Source organism: Meriones unguiculatus, chromosome X (assembly GCF_030254825.1).
Source record: "Meriones unguiculatus strain TT.TT164.6M chromosome X, Bangor_MerUng_6.1, whole genome shotgun sequence".
Taxonomy (NCBI): Eukaryota; Metazoa; Chordata; class Mammalia; order Rodentia; family Muridae; genus Meriones; species Meriones unguiculatus.
The window spans coordinates 23333172-23353402 of NC_083369.1; the positions used below are offsets into that span (position 1 = coordinate 23333172).

General features: G+C 39.0%; 1 protein-coding gene across 2 annotated transcripts in view; it reads right to left on the reverse strand.

Annotated features, from left to right (window-relative positions):
* Positions 1–2787: 2787 nt before the first annotated feature.
* Positions 2788–20231, reverse strand: part of Ophn1 (oligophrenin 1) — a 389762-nt gene continuing 372318 nt past the window's right edge. For both annotated transcript variants that reach the window (XM_060375008.1, XM_060375007.1), the window contains 4 exons: positions 19585–19750; positions 18528–18578; positions 14724–14765; positions 2788–13520 (listed from right to left, as the gene is read on the reverse strand). In XM_060375008.1, coding sequence (XP_060230991.1) covers positions 14732–14765; positions 18528–18578; positions 19585–19750 — 251 coding nt within the window. In that variant the 3' untranslated portion in view covers positions 2788–13520; positions 14724–14731. The remainder of the gene's footprint in view (positions 13521–14723; positions 14766–18527; positions 18579–19584; positions 19751–20231) is intronic.

Below are 20231 nucleotides of genomic sequence, written 5' to 3' on the forward strand. Positions count from 1 at the left end.
CACACTGAGCTGATTTTGATAATGGTCCTAGAAACCAAACTTCAAGAAAATAAAAATCAGCAACCTTAATGCTTCCCATTGGTGTAGCAATAAACCTCAGAAGCACATGTTATCACCACTATGTTATAAGAAAAGAAACTAAGGTTGAGAGAGATGAGGTGATTACTGTGGTATTCTCTCTCTCTCTCTGCTTCTCTACATTAATCCCCCCTTCTCAGCTCTCTCGCTCCTCCACTCTTTCTGCTCTTTCCCTGTCCCATCCCCTCTGGAAAAAAAATCTGTTACTGGTTCTAGTCTCTGAAAAACTGACAGTCACATTTAGGGATACCTCTTGGATTTCTGAAAGCTGTACATGTATTTACAATTTTCTAGCAGATGGTCGTTAAGTATCTTGAGAAGGGAGCGTCTTTTCCAAACACAAGGTCAAAGGTGCCCTGTACATCTCCCATCTTCAACTTATTTCAGGTCCTGACCACACCTTTATTTACCCCCATGGTCCAACTTCAGCAGCACAGAATGAACAAGTAAAAGCTCCTTTCCCAATCATAAATTCAACACTTAGCTTGAGAGATGCTGGGTATTCTGATAGTACTGACAGCATTACGTAAATGAACATCTGGACATGTATATGAGAGAATTTCTAGACTGGACTAAGGAAGGAAGACCCACCATAACTATGGGTAGCATCATCCATGGCCTGTAGTCTTGGACTGAATGAAAAGGAGAAAGCTTAGCAATTGTGTCATCACTCCTAACTCTGGATCAGACACAGTGTGATCTCCTGCCTGTAGTTTCTGCCACCATGTTTTCTCTACACATGATGGATTGCACCCCCAAACTCTGAGATAAAATAAGCTTTCTTTGAGTCACTTTTCTCAGGATATTTTATCACCACAACAGGCTTTTTCAGCACTGGAAATCTTTTTATAGCATCAGGAGTCCCCCAGGATTTATTTTTACTTTGGTGTTCACTATTTATTTACTGTGACTTTGAGCAACTAATGATTTCTCTGAATCTCTCTTTTTTTTAATGTGTAAGATGGGACTAAAATGAGGTGGTAAGACGCTCAAATAAAACTCTCTCTTCCTCCCTTCCTCCCCCATTTGTGTGTGTATACAAGTTAGTATTTTCTTTCACCAAATTACTTTTCTAACTCTAATCCTAGACAACTGGGAAGTCTCAAGGATTTGGGCTTCTTCCACAAACTGCTTGGTGCTTGCAATACTTTTAGCAGTGCTTATTGGTGTTTATTTCCTTTATTTGGTTACAGAGCATTCTACCTCCTTCCAGGTTGTTTCAGTCAAGATTCTGAATCTTAGTAGAACAATTTAAAAAACCCTGAGTCTTATTCTCATCCCTGTCCCCATGTCGAGATCAGTCTTCCCCTTCCTTTGTCACAATGGGACTGCCATAATTCTTTGTTTGTGTTTCTTTCCTAGAAATTTCCAAATCTGCTTAGACTCATTTCCTAAAGCATTTTGAGATGCCATCTTCACTTCGGGAAGAATAATGTGATGTAATTTAGAAAGCCAAGATTGTAAAGTTAGTTTCCAATTATGGATGAAATGAACCAGTAAGCAGTGCACTATTTCTCATCTCTTTTGTCCTTGCCAGGACATTGCTATACCCTTTCTGAGCGCCTGCTCATGAACACCACAGAACAACTGCTATGACAGCAGGGGTGCAGCTCGTAAAAGAAGAAAGCAATAGCGTATGGGGAAGGGTTCCTTCCCAGGATATCAACTGGGAAGCTGATGGCACCCATGCACATCACCAGGAGCTATACTATAACAAAGAAGAGTCCTTGTCGCCTTGTAAAGACATAAGAATACTCAAGGTCTCTTTGTTGGAAAATGCACAAGGCCAATTAGGTGGGTCTCGGTAATGACAAAACAACAACAAAACAAAAAACAAAAAACACTGCATGGCAGAAAAGTCCAAATGAACTAACCCAGCTATGGGCATATATGGACAGAGATTGATGGTAAAAGTCAATATAGTTAGTCATGGAGTAAAAGACTTGATATTTTCCAGTCAGAGCAGGTGAAAATATATTGAAGAACTAAAGGTTAGGTAGTGGTCAGTATTTATGAATGTCTCCTTGTGTGGCAGAGCATTGAACTCTCTGGTCCAGGGTAGATGTAGAGAAGACTCCATTCCTAAAAGGTTACTCAAATACCACTGTCACTGCTAATGATGATAATGACTAAATCTGAGTGCTTATTAAAGGCCAACAAAACATGTTTGAGTGAGAATGGCTTGCTGTAGTGGCAGCTTTTTGGCACACAGTCTTATCTCAAGGTCTGTTTCTTTTCTTTTTTTTTTCATACATTTTTTTATCATGTTTCCTTCTTCCCCAGCTCCTTCCAGATACTACCTATCTCGCTACCTGCCCAACTTCATGTTTTCTTTCTCCCTCATGGTCTCCAAAAACAAAACAAAACAAAACAAAACAAAAACAAACAAACAAAAAAAACAACCCAAACAAAGCATAAATCAAAGGGAAAAAGAAACCACTAAGACAAAAATTCCTCTACCCTGAGATTTCAGCTTACACCCATATGAATGGCTAAGAAAAAATTCAAGTGACAATACATGCTCAAGAGGATGTGGAGAAAGGGGAATCGTCCTTCATTGCTGGTGGGAATATAAACTTGTACAACTGCTTTGGAAAACAATTTGGAACTTTCTCAATTAGGAATAGTGCTACCTCAAGAGCCAGCTATACCACTCCTGGGCATATATCCAAAATATGCTCAAGTATACAACGAGGACAATTGCTCAACCATGTTCATAGCAGCTTTATTTGTAATAGCCAGAACCTGGAAACAACCCAGATGTCCCTCAACTGAAAGAATGGGTACAGAAATTGTGGTACATTTACACAATGGAATACTACTCAGCAATTAAAAACAAGGAAATCATGAAATTTTTAGGCAAATGGTGGTATGTAGAAAAGATCATCTTGAGTGAGATATCCCAGAAACAGAAAGACACACAGGGTATATACTCACTTACAAGTGGATATCAGGCATATAATATAGGATAAACATACCATAATCTGTATACATAAAGAAGCTAATCAAGAAGGAGGACCCTGGGTAATATGATCAATCCTCACTCAGAAAGGCAAACACAATGGACATTGGAAGAGGGAGAAAATAGAAAACAGGGCAGGAGCCTACCACAGAGGGCCTCTGAAAGAATATACCCAGCAGTGTATCAAAGCAGATGCTGAGGCTCATATACAAACCTTGGGCAGAGTGCAGGGAATCTTATGAAAGGGGGAGATAGAAAAACATGGAGGGCATAGGAGCTCCACAAGGAGAGCAACAGAACCAAAAAATCTGGGCCCAGGGGTATTTTCTGAGACTGATACTCCAACCAAGGACCATCCATGCATGGAGATAACCTAGAACCCCTGTACAGATGTAGCCCATGGCAGCTCAGTATCCAAGTGGGTTCCCTAGTATGGGGAACAGAGACTGTCTCTGACATGAACTCAGTGGCTGGTCTTTGATCAAACCCCACCCCCATGTGGAAGCAGCCTTGCCAGGCCACAGAGGAAGACAGTGCATCCAGTCTTGATGAGACCTGATAGGCTAGGTTCAGATGGAAGGGGTAGAGGACCTCCCCCATCAGTGGACTTGGAGATGGGCATGGGAGGAGATGAGGGAAGGAGGGTAGGATTGGGAGGGAATGAGGGAGGGAGATACAGCCAGGATACAGAGTGAATAAACTGTAATTAATATAAAAATTAAAATATAAGACAAAAATTCCAAACAAAATAAAATGAAATATACCAAAACTGGAGTTTGTTTTGTGTTGGGCCTGGAGCTCCATGGAGCATAATTCACATACCCATTGACTTAAAGAAAGCTGATACAGACTTTGGAGCACTGACCTAAATGTTATGTCTGTGTCAAAGCTCTCATTTCAAGGTTCAAAAATCTGTGTAGACAATGAGGTAGAAAGATTGTAAGAGCCAGAGTGATTTCAAAGAAAGAGACACAACAGGATTGATTCACGTTTGAAGTTAACAGAGACTGTGACAGCATTCCCAACACCTGAACAGATTCAAGCCAGACAAAATCACAGCACTGAAAAGCAGATGCAAAGTCCAAGCCCAACCAAGAAACTTATTTAAAATAGATACTTTCTGGGAAAAGTTCTGTTACTCTTAATCATAGAAATACAGAGAACCATGAGTAATGAAGGCAAAGATTATGATTTATAGAGATTGTGTGTGTTTGTGTGTGTGTGTGTGTATGTGTGTGAGTGAGTGTTACTGGGGGTGAGTGCTTCTGAAGGTGTGAACATAAATGTCAGAATCTGACCAGCAATGTCTGCAAAATAAGTCAAGGGAGTAGTAGAGGGAGTCAATATCACACTAAGTATGCCTTGATCTCAGGCCTAGAACTGGGGAAGAATTCTGAATCTTATAGGATAATAGTAAGTATAAGGAGGAGATAAGGAATAATCATGACTGATGTTGGCCATACCCCACCTATCTCACATCATGATGGGATTAACAGTAGTAGGATGGCTCGTTCCAGTATTTTGGGTAGTAGTTGTTGGAAAAGCAGAAACCAGGAATAAATGTAGGATTGACAATACTAGTGGAAAAGGAGAAAATGGTGAAAGATGGCTACTGTGTAGCTACACTGTCAGAGCAAAAAAAAAAAAAAAAAAAAAACTTCATTTTATTTTCACTTCTAGGTGAAATTTTGGCAGGAATTCTGAGGGTCTGCATAGTCAGACTATAGAGTTCAGAGAAATTAATGTAAGCTCTTTGGATATCGAATGTCCTCCAAAGGCTCATGTGTTAAAGGTGAGGACACCATTATGTTACTTTTGGGAGGTTGGTGGCTGCTTTGTGAGTGAGGACCAGTGGGAAGTCACCATATCATTGAGGGTGGAGTTTCAGTGAATAAGGGTATGACTTGAGCACCCTCCTATTCTGTCCTAGTTTTCGCTACCATGTACTCCCGCTCCCCCCATTATGTTTTACTCAAAGCAACAGGTCCAAATGACCATGAACTGAAAACATTAAAAGTGAGACAAAACAAAGTTGATTATCTGGTATTTGTTATAGTGACAGAGAACCCATACTTCAATAGGAAAATCCCCCTATTTAATAAAAACTTTCAAGTGGAAATACTGCTCAGGAACACAATCCTGGTGCTGCTCCATTCTGACTTTACCCATCACAGACTATCACCTTTGAGTCTCTGAAAACAGAGACTGCACCTTCACTCCACCATATAAAACCTAGCAAGTTGCCATATTTCACAGACTTCTTCAAGAATTTCATTTGTATTGATAACACAACTGTGTTACCAAAATGTGAGGACAAAGGGAATAAGCATAGAACATCCTGAAAATCAAATTTGCCTTTATCTCCCCAGCATTGGAATTTCCCAAGTTGATAAATTAGACTTTTCTCAGTAGATAGTAAAAAGAATGGTCTGGATTTTAATCCTTAATTCACTATATCCTGACTGTGGAAATTTGGGTAAATGTTTAAAACATTCTGTGTCTCAGTGTTCTCCTTTATAAAATGGGCTAGTGTCAAGAGGTACCTCATAGGAATATTAGTAAGACAAATTCAAAGAACCTAAAAACACATTTTCCCTTAGTAGACAAGTGTCTACAACTACAACCAAATGATATGGCAATAGAAAATATACTTACCATCTCACATCTTTAGGAAAACAGAAGGCAAGGATGCTGTAGCTAGCTATTTCATACATTTTGCAAGCATCTATTATGTCCCCTAAGAGAATTCCATACCCCAAATTGATTTGTTACAAAAGTAATATTAATATGTAATTAATGCTGGGGTAGATATGAAGATACAGAGAAAATTCTGGTTTTATCAGATTAAATAATTGTTATGAGGTGAGCTCTAAACAGAAGAGGCAAAAGGGAAGCAAAAGAAAAGTAGACAGAAACAAAAAGGTGATTTGAGGAGTTGGCTTAAAAATGGAGCTAGTTTTTATTTTGTTATTTTTTTGTCTTACTGGTTTTTTATTTTGCAAGTTACTTTTTGAGAGAGAGATAAAAATATATTGTATATCAAATTTTTAAACAAAAAGAAACTAAAATGTTTAAAGACTTCAGTCTTACCAGAAGAAACTAAATTACGCTAACAACCTTGATTGAATTTAAAAGAGAATTGTGTATCTCAGATGATAACCACTCAACAAATCCAACCCTTGTATAGGAAAACTTCTGATGAACAGAAACAGTGAGATGACAATATATGAACAAGTGGTAAATTTTTGATAATTAAAAAGTTGGATCTATTGTTTATGCATGTTTTACTTGAATGCATGTATGTGAACCGCATCCTTGCCTGGTACTTTCAGAGACCAGAAGAGGACATCATCAGATCCCCTGGAATTGGAGTTATAGCCAGTTGTGAACTGCTGAGAACTGAATCCAGGTCCCATGGAAGATCAGCAAGTGCCTCAAATTGGGAAATAAAACTTTGTTCCCTGAAGTGGCTGTTGTGAGGACAAGATGATTTAAAGAACCTAAGGGTGTTCTTCAAACTTTAAGTCATGAAACTGTTCTGTGCTCCAACAGAAAAAAAAAAAAAAAGTCAACCTGGTTTAAAAAAAAAAAAAAAAAAAAAAAAACTGAATTGAAGCAATTAAGAACTTAGAACCTGTTACATTCCCCAGGAGAAAGACTAGGGCTCTGCATTTCAGCCTCATCTCCTCTAAAGAAATAGTGCAGCATAGGAGGAGTTGAAAAAATGAAGGCCCATTCTGTTTCTTACTCTGACACCCTTCTGAGCATCAACAAAATGGGAAAAAATCACACCTGCTCTGATAAGGTGATAAGGGCTGTGTGAAACTTAAACAAAGTAATGTTTGTGGATACCTGATAGAAACAAACACCAGAATGACAAGTACAGCACTCCTCTTCTGCGTGGGTGTCCAGCTGTTGGGAGCAGGTGTCTAGACTAGCCTCTGGCATACCGTTAACCCAAGGAAACTCCTGTCTGCTGGTACCATGAACACCTAGTTTTTACCCTTGGCTATGGTGGGTGGCTTTGCAAGTCTAATTCTCTCTCTGAGCTTGTTTCTGTACCTATAAAAGTTACCTTTTAGCCAGTAGCTTTCCAAAAATGGTCATTATACGCAGCTGGAGAGGTAAGTAGCAGATGATAAGAAGTAGGAAATTCCCCTTTGTTTATAAGTTCCTTCTCCCACTATCAAATCATCCCCCAAAGGCAAGAAATCTTTTTATTAAATCATGCAAGAAAAGCTGGTCAGATGGAAGGGGAGGAGTACCTCCCCTATCACTGGACTTAGAGAGGGGCAGAGAGGAAATGAGGGAGGGAGGGTGGGATTGGGAGGGACTGAGGGAGGGGGCTACAGCTGGGATACAAAGTTATTAAACTGTAAATAATATAAAAAGTAAAAAAAATAATTAAAAATAAAAGGGAAAAATAAAGTTACTATAAGCAAAAAAAAAAAAAAAAAAGCTTTAGCCACAGTATGGGTTGATAAATCGAGTCTGTGGCATGAAGCAGCTGAATTTCAGCATAATTTGTTATACTTTAATTTGAAAACCAATTTCCAGCTAGTTAACTAGCCACACTTCTGGTCTTTTACAATATCTGTTAATGCTGCCTTGATATGATCAAAATTTTCTCCCAGTATTGCCTTTCTTTTTTTATTTAACTTTATTTACATATTTATTTATTACAATTTGTTCACTTTGTATGTGCACTGCAGCCCCTCCTTGTCTCCTCTCAGTCCCATGAATCCTCCCTCTTCTCCCCCTATGCCCTTTCCCTAGTCCACTGATAGACTTCTTCCCCTTCTATTTTATCAGATCTCATCAAGGCTGGCTGCATCATCTTCCTCTGTGAACTGGCAAGGCTGCACTCTGCCCCCAGGTGGAGGTGATCAAAGAGCCTGCCACTGAGTTCCTGTCAGAAGCAGCCCCTGTACCCCTTACTAGAAAACCCAGTTGGGAACTGAGAAGCCAATGGGCTTTCTTTGAACAGGAGGTCTAGATCTTCTCCATGCATGGTCCTTAGTTGGAGTATCAGTCACTGCAGGCCCAGGTATTTTGGCTCTGTTGTTCTTGTGGAGTTCCTGTCCCCTCCAGGTCTTTCTTTCTCCCTCTTCTTCCATAAGGATTCCAGCACTCTGCTCAAATTTGGCTATGAGTCTCAGTGTGTCCTTTGATATCCTGGTGGGTAGAGTCTTTTGGAGGTCCTCTGTGGAAGGATACTTTCCTGTTCCTTGTAGCTAAACAGAGAATTCTCAACAGAGGGATATCGAATGGCAGAGAAACACTCATAGAAATGCTCAACATCCTTAGTCATTTGGAAAATGCAAATCAAAACAACCCTGAGATTTCACTTCATATCCATCAGCATGGCTGAGATCAAGAACTCAAGTGACAACACATGCTGAAGAGGATGTAGAGAATGGGGAATCCTCCTCCATTGCTGGTGGGAATGTAACCTTGTACAACCACTTTGGAAATTAATCTGGCATTTCTTCAGGAAATTAGAAATAGTGCTACCTCAAGATGCAGCTATACTATTCCTATGCATATACCCAAAAGATGCCCCACCATTCAATAAGGACATTTGCTCAACTATGTTTGTAGCAGCACTATTCATAATAGCCAGAATCTGGAAACAACCTAGATGTCCCTCAATGGAGGAATGGATACAGAAATTGTGGTACATTTACACAATGGAATACTACTCAGCAATTAAAACAAGGAAATCATGAAATTTGCAGGCAAATGGTAGGAACTAGAAAAGATCATCCTAAGTGAGGTAACTCAGAAACAGAAAAACAGAAAGGATATATATTCCCTTATAAGTTGATATTAGCCTTATAATATAGGATAAACACACTAAAATCTATAGCCCTAGCTAAACAACAATGATGACCCTAGGGAAGATGCTTAATCTTTTTTTCAGCAGGGCAAACAGGATAGACGGCAAAAGTACCAGTATTGTTTTTCTTATGTGAAATGAAGATGCCTAAACTGGCCAAAGACCAGCAGAGTTGTCCATTTTCATTATATCAAAGTCTGTGTATAAAAATTGAAAAGTCCCATTGAGAGAAAAGGTAGACAATGTGAATGACATGTTCAGCATCTCAGAGAGGAATGACAAAGATGACTCATGACCATAGACATCATGAGAAGAGTTCATTCTCAGTGCCACATGTTTTCTTTCTACTGCTTCCGTTACAGTTTGCCAGCCAAGTAACTTTCAGGTTGTTTATTCTCTATACTCTCTCCGCTATTCTTGGATGTAGAGAAACTTCATTCACTTGTCAATAAAGTCACAGGCCATGTGCAAACCAATGTAAGAAGCAGGCAGTTATGGATTCTCAGCATATTAGATCAGACTAAACCAAGTGTTTCTCAAAATTTTTAATGTGCATAGAAATCTCTTGTGGGGTCTTGTTAAAATACGGATTCTTATTCCAGATGTCTAGGGTAGATCCCAAGAATCAGCATTTCTAACAAGTCCCCAGGTAATGTCAATGCTGCTACTTATGTTTTCATTGATCCTATTTCTAAACATTCACAGTTACAGTAGTGATTCATTTTCTTTTAAAGTTTATTTATTTATGAATTTTATGTATAGCTTTTTTTTCTGCATGTAATTCTGGACACCAAAAGGAGGCATTGCATCTCATGGGACTACATATATAGATGGTTGTGAGCCAACATGTGGTTGCTGGGAATTGAACTCAGGATCTCTGGAAGAGCAACCAGTGCTCTTAACCGCTGAGCCATCTCTCTGGCCCTGGGATTCATTTTCACTTGTATCTTGGAACAGCTGGTAAATAGCCATCTTTAGTTTCCAATCTTGGATTTGTATCAATTTCTAGAGTCTGTTTATGAACATTTTCTTTTTCACCTCCCTAGGCCTCAAGTTTCCTTATCTACAAAAGAAAATCACACCAGCTATCACATGTTGACATTTTGAGGCCTGAAAGAATGACAAAGCTATGTTGCAAAGTGGAGAATAGATCAAGACTCTAAGGTCCAAAACAATAAAAATCTTTACACTGAGTTCTCCTTAGGCTTTTACAAAGGACCATAAGTAGTAGGTAGTGGGTGGGCCATCAATACTTATAGACTGAAAGATTTCCATGACGAGTCTGCAGATGGAGGACATCTATACAAGAGAAACTGCACACTTTATTGAAAAATCACATCAATGGGTTCAGGGATCTCATTCTTTTCTCTGATTTCACATAGAAATGAAACCATATAGGCAATCTTTTAAGGTCTCTATAAGTGTCCACGACATAAAGTACTGCATTTCTCTATGAAAATGGAGGCTTCTCTTCATTGAAAATATCTTGTCAAGTTATTTTGCTTCTTTCTGGATTTTCTGCTGCTGCTGTTTCTAAATCTTTCTAATGTGTCAAGGCCACTTGTCTGCTGCTACTTTAATAACAGCTTCACTGATCTATGTTCTCTCAAAAGCAATTATTTTACAAGTCGCTGAACTAATTCTTTTACTTTTTGTAGTTCTTACGGAATAAAGGAAAGTCTTGAAAATGGAAAGATGCTTCTCTATTGTAGCCCATTATTTCATAAGTAGTCTGCATGACACTATTTTACTATTTAAATTGAAAACTTAATTGTGTCCTGTGGTATCTGGATACTTCATAACACCTCTTTTGCAACTTGAAATAAAATAATTCAATAAAAATTTATTTTATTAAATGACCTGATTTTGCTTTTACCACAGAAACACTTTGTAGGCATATTACCCTAGGACATCAAATTCCATGGAGGCACAGCGAACCTTCCTGCTCAGACTACATGTGTGGATGTCACCAGCCTTCTGGATAAAACCGTGACATGCTCTTTAAAAAAAATGACCAAGGCAAAGAATTCACAGCTACTAATCATAACAAATTCTTCAGTTCACAAGGTGAGATTGGGTGACTTTTTAAAACGTCTTACCAAATAGGTAAGCTCAACTTTGAATTACCTTTCAACCTATGTTTTACTGCCTTATGAAGTGGACTTGCACCACTTCCCTCCCTCACTGCTTTCCTTTCCTCAGTGTATTCTGTATTAGGAACATAGGAATCAAGTGTCAATCCACTTCTGGTAATGTGGCCTCTGTTTAGATACCCACCTTAGAATGACATAGGGAAAATTACACAAGGTGCAAATTCAGAAAGGCTTGGGTGCAAATCACACATGCCTGTGGTAGAGCCACTAATTTAATGCAACTGGGTACTTTCTTAATCTGTACAAGGGGATGAGTACTTGCATGATTGTTACCAGGAGGAAAGAATAGGTTTTGAATGACCTAGTATTTAGTGGGTGCTTAATAAGTGTTAGCACTTTTGTTGTCACTATCAATTCAAAACTTAACAGTTCTCTTATCTTTTTTGTGAGGGTTGCTATTGACTTCCCATAGTTGCTCCTCACATCATCACCTCTTCTGATAACCTTATCTGAGTGAGTATCTACGCATCAAGCATAGGCTAAGCCAGTCCCATTTTGTGACAGTATGCTTCACCACAGAACATTTTGCTTTTTAAAGCAGATTGCCAAAGAGCGAGGCTTTATTTCCCTCTTTAAAGAGAGTTAACTGAAGATGCAAAACTACCACACTTAACTTCTCCCTGGCCTCCAAAATGGATGGCCCCCGCCTTCCTCAGCTGAGTTTTCATCCATGTCCCATGTAACACAGCAATCACAGCATGAAGTTTCTAGACACTTCTATTGGAATTGCAATGTCTTTCTCTGCTTTTCAATAGTATTTAACATTTTTAGTGTTTACCATGGTATTTTACATACACACAATAAACACAGATTCAGACTCTCTTTATAAACTTCCATGGATCCGAAGCCCTACTGATCCAGTCCTGTGACCAAATTCTGCACATATGCGTGCTTTCACTCATTAACAGAGAGGATACCGCTCTAAGAGCAGAGCTCAATAAGAGCCCCACTAGCCTTGGAAGCCTGGTCATCTGCACTGAAACAGGAGCATTGGCACTCTGAAAAACAGGGCTCAGAAATGTCTAATCCTCAGATTCTCCACGTACTGCACTTTTGTTTTAGTGCATTTTCAGTGACTCCAACAGTAATGAAAGGGACCAAGGGTTTATATCTTGAAATTTTCTACTCTCTGGCAAATATGAGAGGCTTAAGAAAGAGGATAAAAGCCAATACCTCCCAAAAGGGCCATTAAAGCCACCACCTACAAAGTCCTTTCCTAGATAAATGTGGCATACTAAAAAGAACCTTATGTAGGAGCTCAGACACCTGGGATCTTGTCCTGTTGTGGTCACTAACTTGCTCTTCATGTAAACCAAGCTGTTGTTAGTATAAATGCTTTTGAAAGTTCCTTCTAATCCTTTATGGGCTGTAAAGAGTCTTTTATCTCAAAGACTATGGTTCTTAACCTTTATTGGGTTGCAGTCCCATTTGAAATTCAGTAGAATGTTATGAACCATCTGCTCAGAAAAGGCATTACCCTCATGGAATTGTATATGTCATCTTGGGGGCATCATGGAGTTCCAGAATCCATGGGCACCTGGTTAAGATCTGGTTTTGTTTGTTTGTGGCTTTGTTTGTTTGCTTGTTTTTCAGGATATAAAAAGGCGTATAAGCTAGAAGAAAATAAAAGGCAAGAGTAACAATTCCTTGGACTCAGTCAATCTTAACAATCTTAACAATGTTTCCTAACATTTGACCTTTTTTTTTTCTTTTAACAGAAATGTTTTCTGTTTTGTTTTATTTGTTGATTGCTGGAAAGGAAGCTATTGGGTGAAAGTAGGAGGAAAGAAAATCCAGATAGGCCTAAGCTTTGACATGCAAACATGCTTAGCAGATTTGTCCTCGAAGGCAAAAGCAGAAAGGCTACCATCCTAAGCCTATACTGGGGTAGGACACTGGGAATTACTCATGTGGTCTGGCCTCACTGAATTTCAGTAACATGTCATGGTACCAGGGTGCCAATCTGGTACTTGTCAGTGTCCATGTCCTCAGAAAGAGAAATGGCACAATTCTCTAATATTCAGCTAACATCCCTCCTCTCTTTCAAATAAGTTAAACAATGGCCCCCAACTCAAGTGGTCTTTAGATCACATAAGATACCTAAGTTCAATCTGACTCATGAAGAATCCAATGACCTTTGAGGAAAAAGTTCAGAGAAGATTGGAAAACTAGGCTCTCTTCTTCAATACACGTCAGTGGGTATTTCCACTTCAGTAGAGCTTGGAGCTTGAGAAAATCCAACCATCCAGTGTCCTAGGAGCTGCTCACAACAGAAATTCTGGGGAGATGAAGACAAAATACAAGGAGAAAAACAAAAAAACAAAAAAAACATGTGTCTACAACATCTGCTCCTTATTTTATAGCTTCCCAGACACTGAAAATACAAGGCCAGAAATGAGCTGCTCTTCAGTACTGATAGCTCACAAAGTTTTGAAGTAGACCCTTTCACAACCTGGAAAGGGTCTCTCAATGCCAAGTCCTTTCCAACCTAAAAGGGAAAGAAGAAAGTAGGAAGTTAGCTAGGCCTAGACCTGGGTAAATATTTAGAAGGTATTGAGCAGTAGAGTCTCTCTACTTACTTACCCTGTAACTGGTACTTAGTCTGGAAGAGGGACTTTATATGCAACAGGCCCAAGACAGCTATCATTAGTACTAGAGACTGTGCCTTTTACCCCACCCCCAATTCCCTAAAAATCTATCAACAGGGGAAGCAAAATCCTGATAGTAAAACTTCTGAGACTACCGCCCCACTCTTCTCCCTTACATGGTAGCCACAGCCTTTATGGTCCTTTCAGTATCTCCAAACTTCCTTTGACCAGGCCTTCATTTTTAAAGCTGATAAGGAGAGGCTTATCTATCTCTAGGCCAAGGAGGACTGGCAGTGACAGGAACAAAATAGAAGGCTAAGGAGCAGATGGCAAGCCAAACTCCAGATACCTGGACTTCATTAATGTGCATATTGGTTCATGTTATGCCAGAGATCAGATAAGCGAGCAATCAAAAGTCCTACGCAGAGAAAGACATTTCGCTGACCCCCAAGTCTCCTGTGACCTTAGTAAGTCACTTATCCCCTCTGAACTTAAGTTCCTTTGTTTGTTGAGTTAGAACACTTAGTATTCTCCTTATTTCTGGCACGTGATGTGGATCAAATAAGATCATGGATATGAATGTTCTGTGCACTAGAAAAATATAAAGGACTACGGATGATGGTTCAGGTAGGAAGGACTGAAAAAGCGACGTGGTCTGAAGGAATAAAGTCCCACTACAAATACTTGGACATCTGTTATAATTTCAAAAGGGAAGTCGCTTATTTCTTTACAGACTCAAAGGATGTCAGACTTACAAAGTTCCATCATCTCATTTTACAAACAGAAATTGAGATGAAGAAGAGGAAATATGCTTGGCCAAAATATTACAGCCACATATTCCCGATGAATTCAACTAAGAAACAACCTGAAAATAATGTGTCTGAGGAAGAACAGAAGGGGAAGAGAACTTCAAATCGTACAAAACCTCACAAGTGAAGTAAGTTTAAAGAAAAGGTAATTTTAGGATCATGAACTGAGGCATGGAGTGAGTTTTCACCCTCTGAACTTCTGTGGCATTCCAGTGTTCAAAATCCTAGATGTCAAAAAAGGGGGGGGGGGCTAAATTGAAGAGCAACTTGTAATGACAGGTAGAAATAACATACCTGTGGCCTCAACTCTCATCTCCAGGAAGTTTTCCTTGAGAACTGTGGGGGAAAATAAAAGAGATTTCAATAAAGCCTTTGAAATTAGGGCTAAAAAAGGTAAATGGCAAAAAACTTACTTGACTAGTAAAATTTTCTGATTAGGGAATTTCTTGATTATGAAATTATTCTGCTCAGACATTTTACTGAATTTAATTTTATTCTTCTAGGTTGGACAGGTTTAGAAAACCCAGTATTCTTGCCTTGAAGCCATCTTTTAGTCGCCAAAACTATTTTTGAGTACTAGACTATGGGTGACTAGATACAATAGACAAGTTGGCCAAAGACCCCAGTTTACATCCTGCGATTACCCCTACTGGTGAGAAGGGCAAGAAGGCAGAAGTACCATGTAAAAGATAGAGACTCCTTTTTTCTTAAAAACCAAACCAGCTCTACTTGGACTGTTAGTGAGCTTAGATTAGCCCTAAATTAGCCTTCCTTACTCAGCTGAGAACAAGTTGGGGGACAGACACAATCACAAAAAATAAATCCCCCAACAATATGTCCAGAGCATCCCATATAATACCTGGTTCCTGCATCTATATCTACAGCCTTCTATTTTTCTCTCATCTCTTGAAATTGCTTATAACTATTTGCATAAATTATCTTATCCCCATTCATGGCTTCAATTCCATCAAATACTGGAAATCTTTCAAAGTGTCACTTCTCATATTGCAGTATATATGGATGCCCCACACTAGAGTTCTATAATACAATAGTTATACCTAATAGTTCTGTTACTAAATCTATGCAGGCCACACTCTGACAATTAGATTAAGTGGCAGTTACTCATTTGGGCATTTCTACCTGGAGGTCTTACACTGTCTTCACAGTCAGCATTTGAAATTGAACACAGCAAACTGTCTCACAAAACCTGTTTCTTTATGCCTAATTATACCATCTACCAAATTGCCCAAGTTGGACTTTTCTCTCTCAGCATTTCTATAATGCCTCACATTTGAAAAGTCAGCAGTCTGATTGAACTGATCTCAAATCTGTCCTTTTATTCCATTCCCATGGCAATGCCTTAGGTCAGGACTTTAATGAACTCTTGCCAGCAAGATTTGTTTCCTAATTAGTCTCCTTGCTTCCAATCTTTACCACCAGAGTGATATTTTTACCACTCAGTGAGTTCAGAATATTCACCAACGCTTAAACATCTTCCATGACCTACCCCCAGTAGACTATAATACAAAGAGCAAACAGTTTAATATGTCATATAAAACCTTTGCAGTCTAGCTCTAATCCATTTTCCTGGTCTTTTGTTCGGCTAACATTTCTCCTCTCACCCCTACATTATAGACAAAGTGAAACACTAATCACTTCTGAAGCTTTCCTGCCTCATAAAATACACTTCCCTCTTTTTTTCCTGACAAATATCTAATAAATTTTCCTTTGAGTTTTTCATTTTTAACTGTTGAACCTCTTCAACAAGGGAATAAGGAACAGATGCTATCAAAATGGCAGGCTACAGTCAAGTATACAAATGGAAAACTAAAAGGGGTAAGGCAATAGTTAAACAACTCAGTATTTTTTTTTATTTGAAATGATAGAAGTTGTTAACAATGACCATATCAGGGATTAGTCACATAACTAGTAACATCTTGCTTAGCCAACATGTGAAAACACTAATGGAAGAGGTGGATTCATGTGGGAGGAATATTTCCTGTGTGGGTTCTGAGTAAGAAGAACCTATGGGTAGCCAAGATCGCATACTGAAGGTATATTTGTCTTACCTACATTCCTTCCTTCCAAGGCAGAATCTTAGGACAGACAACAGGATTAAGTCTAGGTTCTGGAAGCCCAGATAAACAGTTATAGAACATCATAGGCTGAAGTACCTGCTTTAGCCAAGGTCCTCTGGGTTTGTGGTTGGTCTAAGTCTGAGCACTGGCTGACAAATCCCAGCCCATTGGTAACATTACCTATCTTTCCATGTTCTCAAAATCATCTTGGTTACAGTTTCCCTAGTGAAACTTAGCCTGCACTAAAAATTCTATTAGACTTTCTTCATGCCTCTTCATCTTCCCTTCTTCATGCCTTGACAGCACGTCCTAAGATACAAATCAATCTCCCAAATTTTGCTGTGTATCTCTATTTTACCAAGCCCCAGAAATCAAGGACTTGACCTCACTTTCATCTGTTACAGTAGAATAAGTGATAAGTTATTGTTTAAACAGAATTTGGCTGAGTCCAGAGTTGCCTATGGCTGCCAAGCTACACTAGAGTAATTCTTCATGTGGAATCACATCTTGGATAATTATGTCCCATGGTTTTTGCAAGAGAATGTCAAACTTATCCTAGCCTCATTGATGATAAAGGTGCATTGTTCTCCTTTTAACTGACATAGAAAAGTTCACTCTTTTTCTTTGCCAGGAAGCACAATTTTAAAACTCTCTGATTAGTCACATAGAACAAATGCACAGCAAACACCCTGAAAACTAAGCAATCATTCCTCTAGGTGTTTTTGTCCAAATGCTCCCAAATGCCAAGGGCTTGGACAGTTTGTACCAGCATTTGAGAAAATTTAAAAACAAATGGAAGAAAGGATGATCAGAAGGAAAAGAAGTGAGGAACTCAGGAAGAGAGGGATAAAAGGAGGAAATAATGGGTTCTCAGGACCCACTCTAAAGATCAATTTTAGTGAGTCTAGAGTACATGCCATGAATCTGGAGTGATTTTTTTTACAACTTTTCAAGAGATTTAGATAGACAGAAAGTTTGATAGTCATTGATTGAGCTAACTATTTATACTTACTCCAAGTCCACAGGTAATACAATGTTATCTACTGCATGCCTTTGTCAGCTGACCTTATAGTATGGAGTCTAAATAAATGAAAAAAAAAAACAAAAAAAAAACCAAAAAACAAAAAAAACAACAACCTTCTTTGGATGTAAAGTTTTTTCCAACATACCTTGGGATGTGTGCTGGCTAGCTTTATGTAAATTTGACACAAGACAGATGATCATCTGAGAGGAGGGAGCTCAACTGAGTAAAAGACTCCATAAGATCAGGCTGTAGGCAAAACTGTGGAGCATTTTTCTAATTAATGATTGATGGGAAAGGGCTTGCCCAATGTGGGTGGTACCACCCCTTGGATGGTGGTCCTGGTTCTATAAGAAAGCACAATGAGTAAGTCACAAGGAGCAAGCCAGTTAGCAGCACTGCTCCATGTCCTCTGCATCAAATCCTACCTGTAGATTCCTTTTCTGATTTCCTTCAGTGATGTTCAGTGATGCGGAAGTATAAGTCAACTAAACCCTTACCTCCACAATTTGTTTTGGTCATGTTGCTTCATCACAGCAAGAGTAACCCTAACTAGGACAGATATGTGTATATCTGTCCATATAAATATTACAATATTTACATGTGCACAGTATGTTCATGAGAGAGAAAGAGAAAAAAGAAAAAAAAACTGGAAAAAAGATTAGGAAAAGAGACAACAGAAAGAGGAAGACACAAGATAAGAAAAACAAGAAGGCTCACATAAAGAGAACACAGGCAGAGAAAAACAAAAAATACAGAAAGAAACAGGATGGTAGGGTCACAAGTAAGAACAAGTAAGAGAAAAAGACAGGACACAGATGAAAAATAGAAGGTGATCTACAATAAATGCAGAAAGAGGGGAAGAGAAAAAGGTGGGAAGAGAGAACAAGAACTATAGAGAAACAGAAAAGGAGATGGAAAGAGCAGAAATCGATGAGATGCTCTTGATGTATTTATTGAAAACTGCATTTGCTTTTTCTTGTGTTTCGTGTCTCTTACCTTCCAGTTTTCCGGGAAGCTGTTTCAAAGAATCTGGTTCTGGATGCCACCCTGCAAATAGAAGCCAACCCAGTCTGTTGAGTTGCAGTGGAATACATGTGAGAACCAAACCAATGAAAAGGACATTATACTCAAGCACGGGCCTTACTTTTTCTGGCAAAAAGCCAAGGATTTGAGAGAAGCTCAAATATCAGAATGAGATATGGCTCAGAAGCCAGAGGTACTCCAACCAACAAATAAACCCTTTACTACCTATTGATCCAGAATGGTCAAAGTTTGTGACCAACTCAGACCTGTCTTTTGAAAAATAAATGAAAACAATCTTCTGTTTCAACGTGTGGTTTAGGGCACATGCTTTGCTAATTTAGCTGAAGTTGTTGAGGCTTTTTTCTTGCCCCAATTTTGCAATTATGGAAAAGAAGAAACACAAAAAAAAGAGGAAGCAGGAAGTAAGATGCTAAGAGATAAGAAGGTCCTGATGAGAGGACAGTCAGGCTGGCTATGGCCAAGCAAAGCAGGTCCCTTAGGTCTACTTCTGTGCTGGCTCTGCAGCTTACTGCCCAGCCACAAGAAGGCCTCTCGATGTCAGTTCATCTCCTGTCCTGAAAGAGGATCTTTAGAGGACCTGAGTCGTTTTGGAAATTTTTTTAAAATGTACCCTTTCCTTGCAAGAAAGTAAGAAGAAGAAAAAAAGCCCCACGCACAAGCACAGTGACAAGAGGAATGTGTTCATTAAACTACTTTAAAACCAGTAGCAATAATGCAAAATAACGAAAAGACTTCTAGAGCACAAAACTAAAAGTAATTTTTCTACTCTGCAGACATCTAGAAGGCTAAGAAAAATGGGTCTTTATCTAAGATTGTGCAGAAGTCTTCCTCTTTAGCTGAGCTTTGTGTGTTGAGTGGAAAACTCCTGACATGGATGACACTGGATAGTCCACTAGAATATGAAGTGAATGATGTTTCATGTGTTATAGCTAATAGAGATAGTGATACTGAAGGCACTTGTAGTGGCCAGCACAGGCCTTAGGTCAACTTGAGGAAGAACAATACTTACACGGATGATGGGACTTCCCCTGCATTGCCAGCCAACATTTCTGGCTTTGGCTCTGGCTTTTGTGAAGTACTGGCCCGGCAAGGAGGGTCTGGGGGCCTCACTGGAGGACGGATGATTGTTTGTTTTTCTCCTGGGGGGCGAACTTTGCTGAAACAGTCAGTATCTCCTAAAAGAAAAAAAAATCCAGGACATAAATAATCAACCAAACAAAATACAAAGCATTAGTAGGTACCTAAACTGAGGTTGCCTGGGCCTTCTTTTCTGGTACCCATTTTTTCTTGGCTAACAGTATCTCTCTTTTTGTTTTAAAATTCTTCTGTCTGATGTCCTTTTGAAAGCCCACATTTAAATCTGGGTCGCACAACTTCATGAACCTTCTGTTTTTTATGAATTTCCTAATTCTATATTTGCTCAACTTTATGCTTCAGAGTAGCAATACAATTCAGGTTTACAGAAATTGAAGGGATTAAGTTAGGAATCAGTATGTTTACTATAGTGCCAGCTACACAATAGATGATTGATGAGGAACTTGAATTTGATAAATTCATTGCCACTAAAATTCAGATCCTGAGACTAGAGAAATTGCTTAGCTGTTGAAAGTACCTACTGCTTTTGCTAAGAACCCAAGTTAGGTTCCCGTACCCATG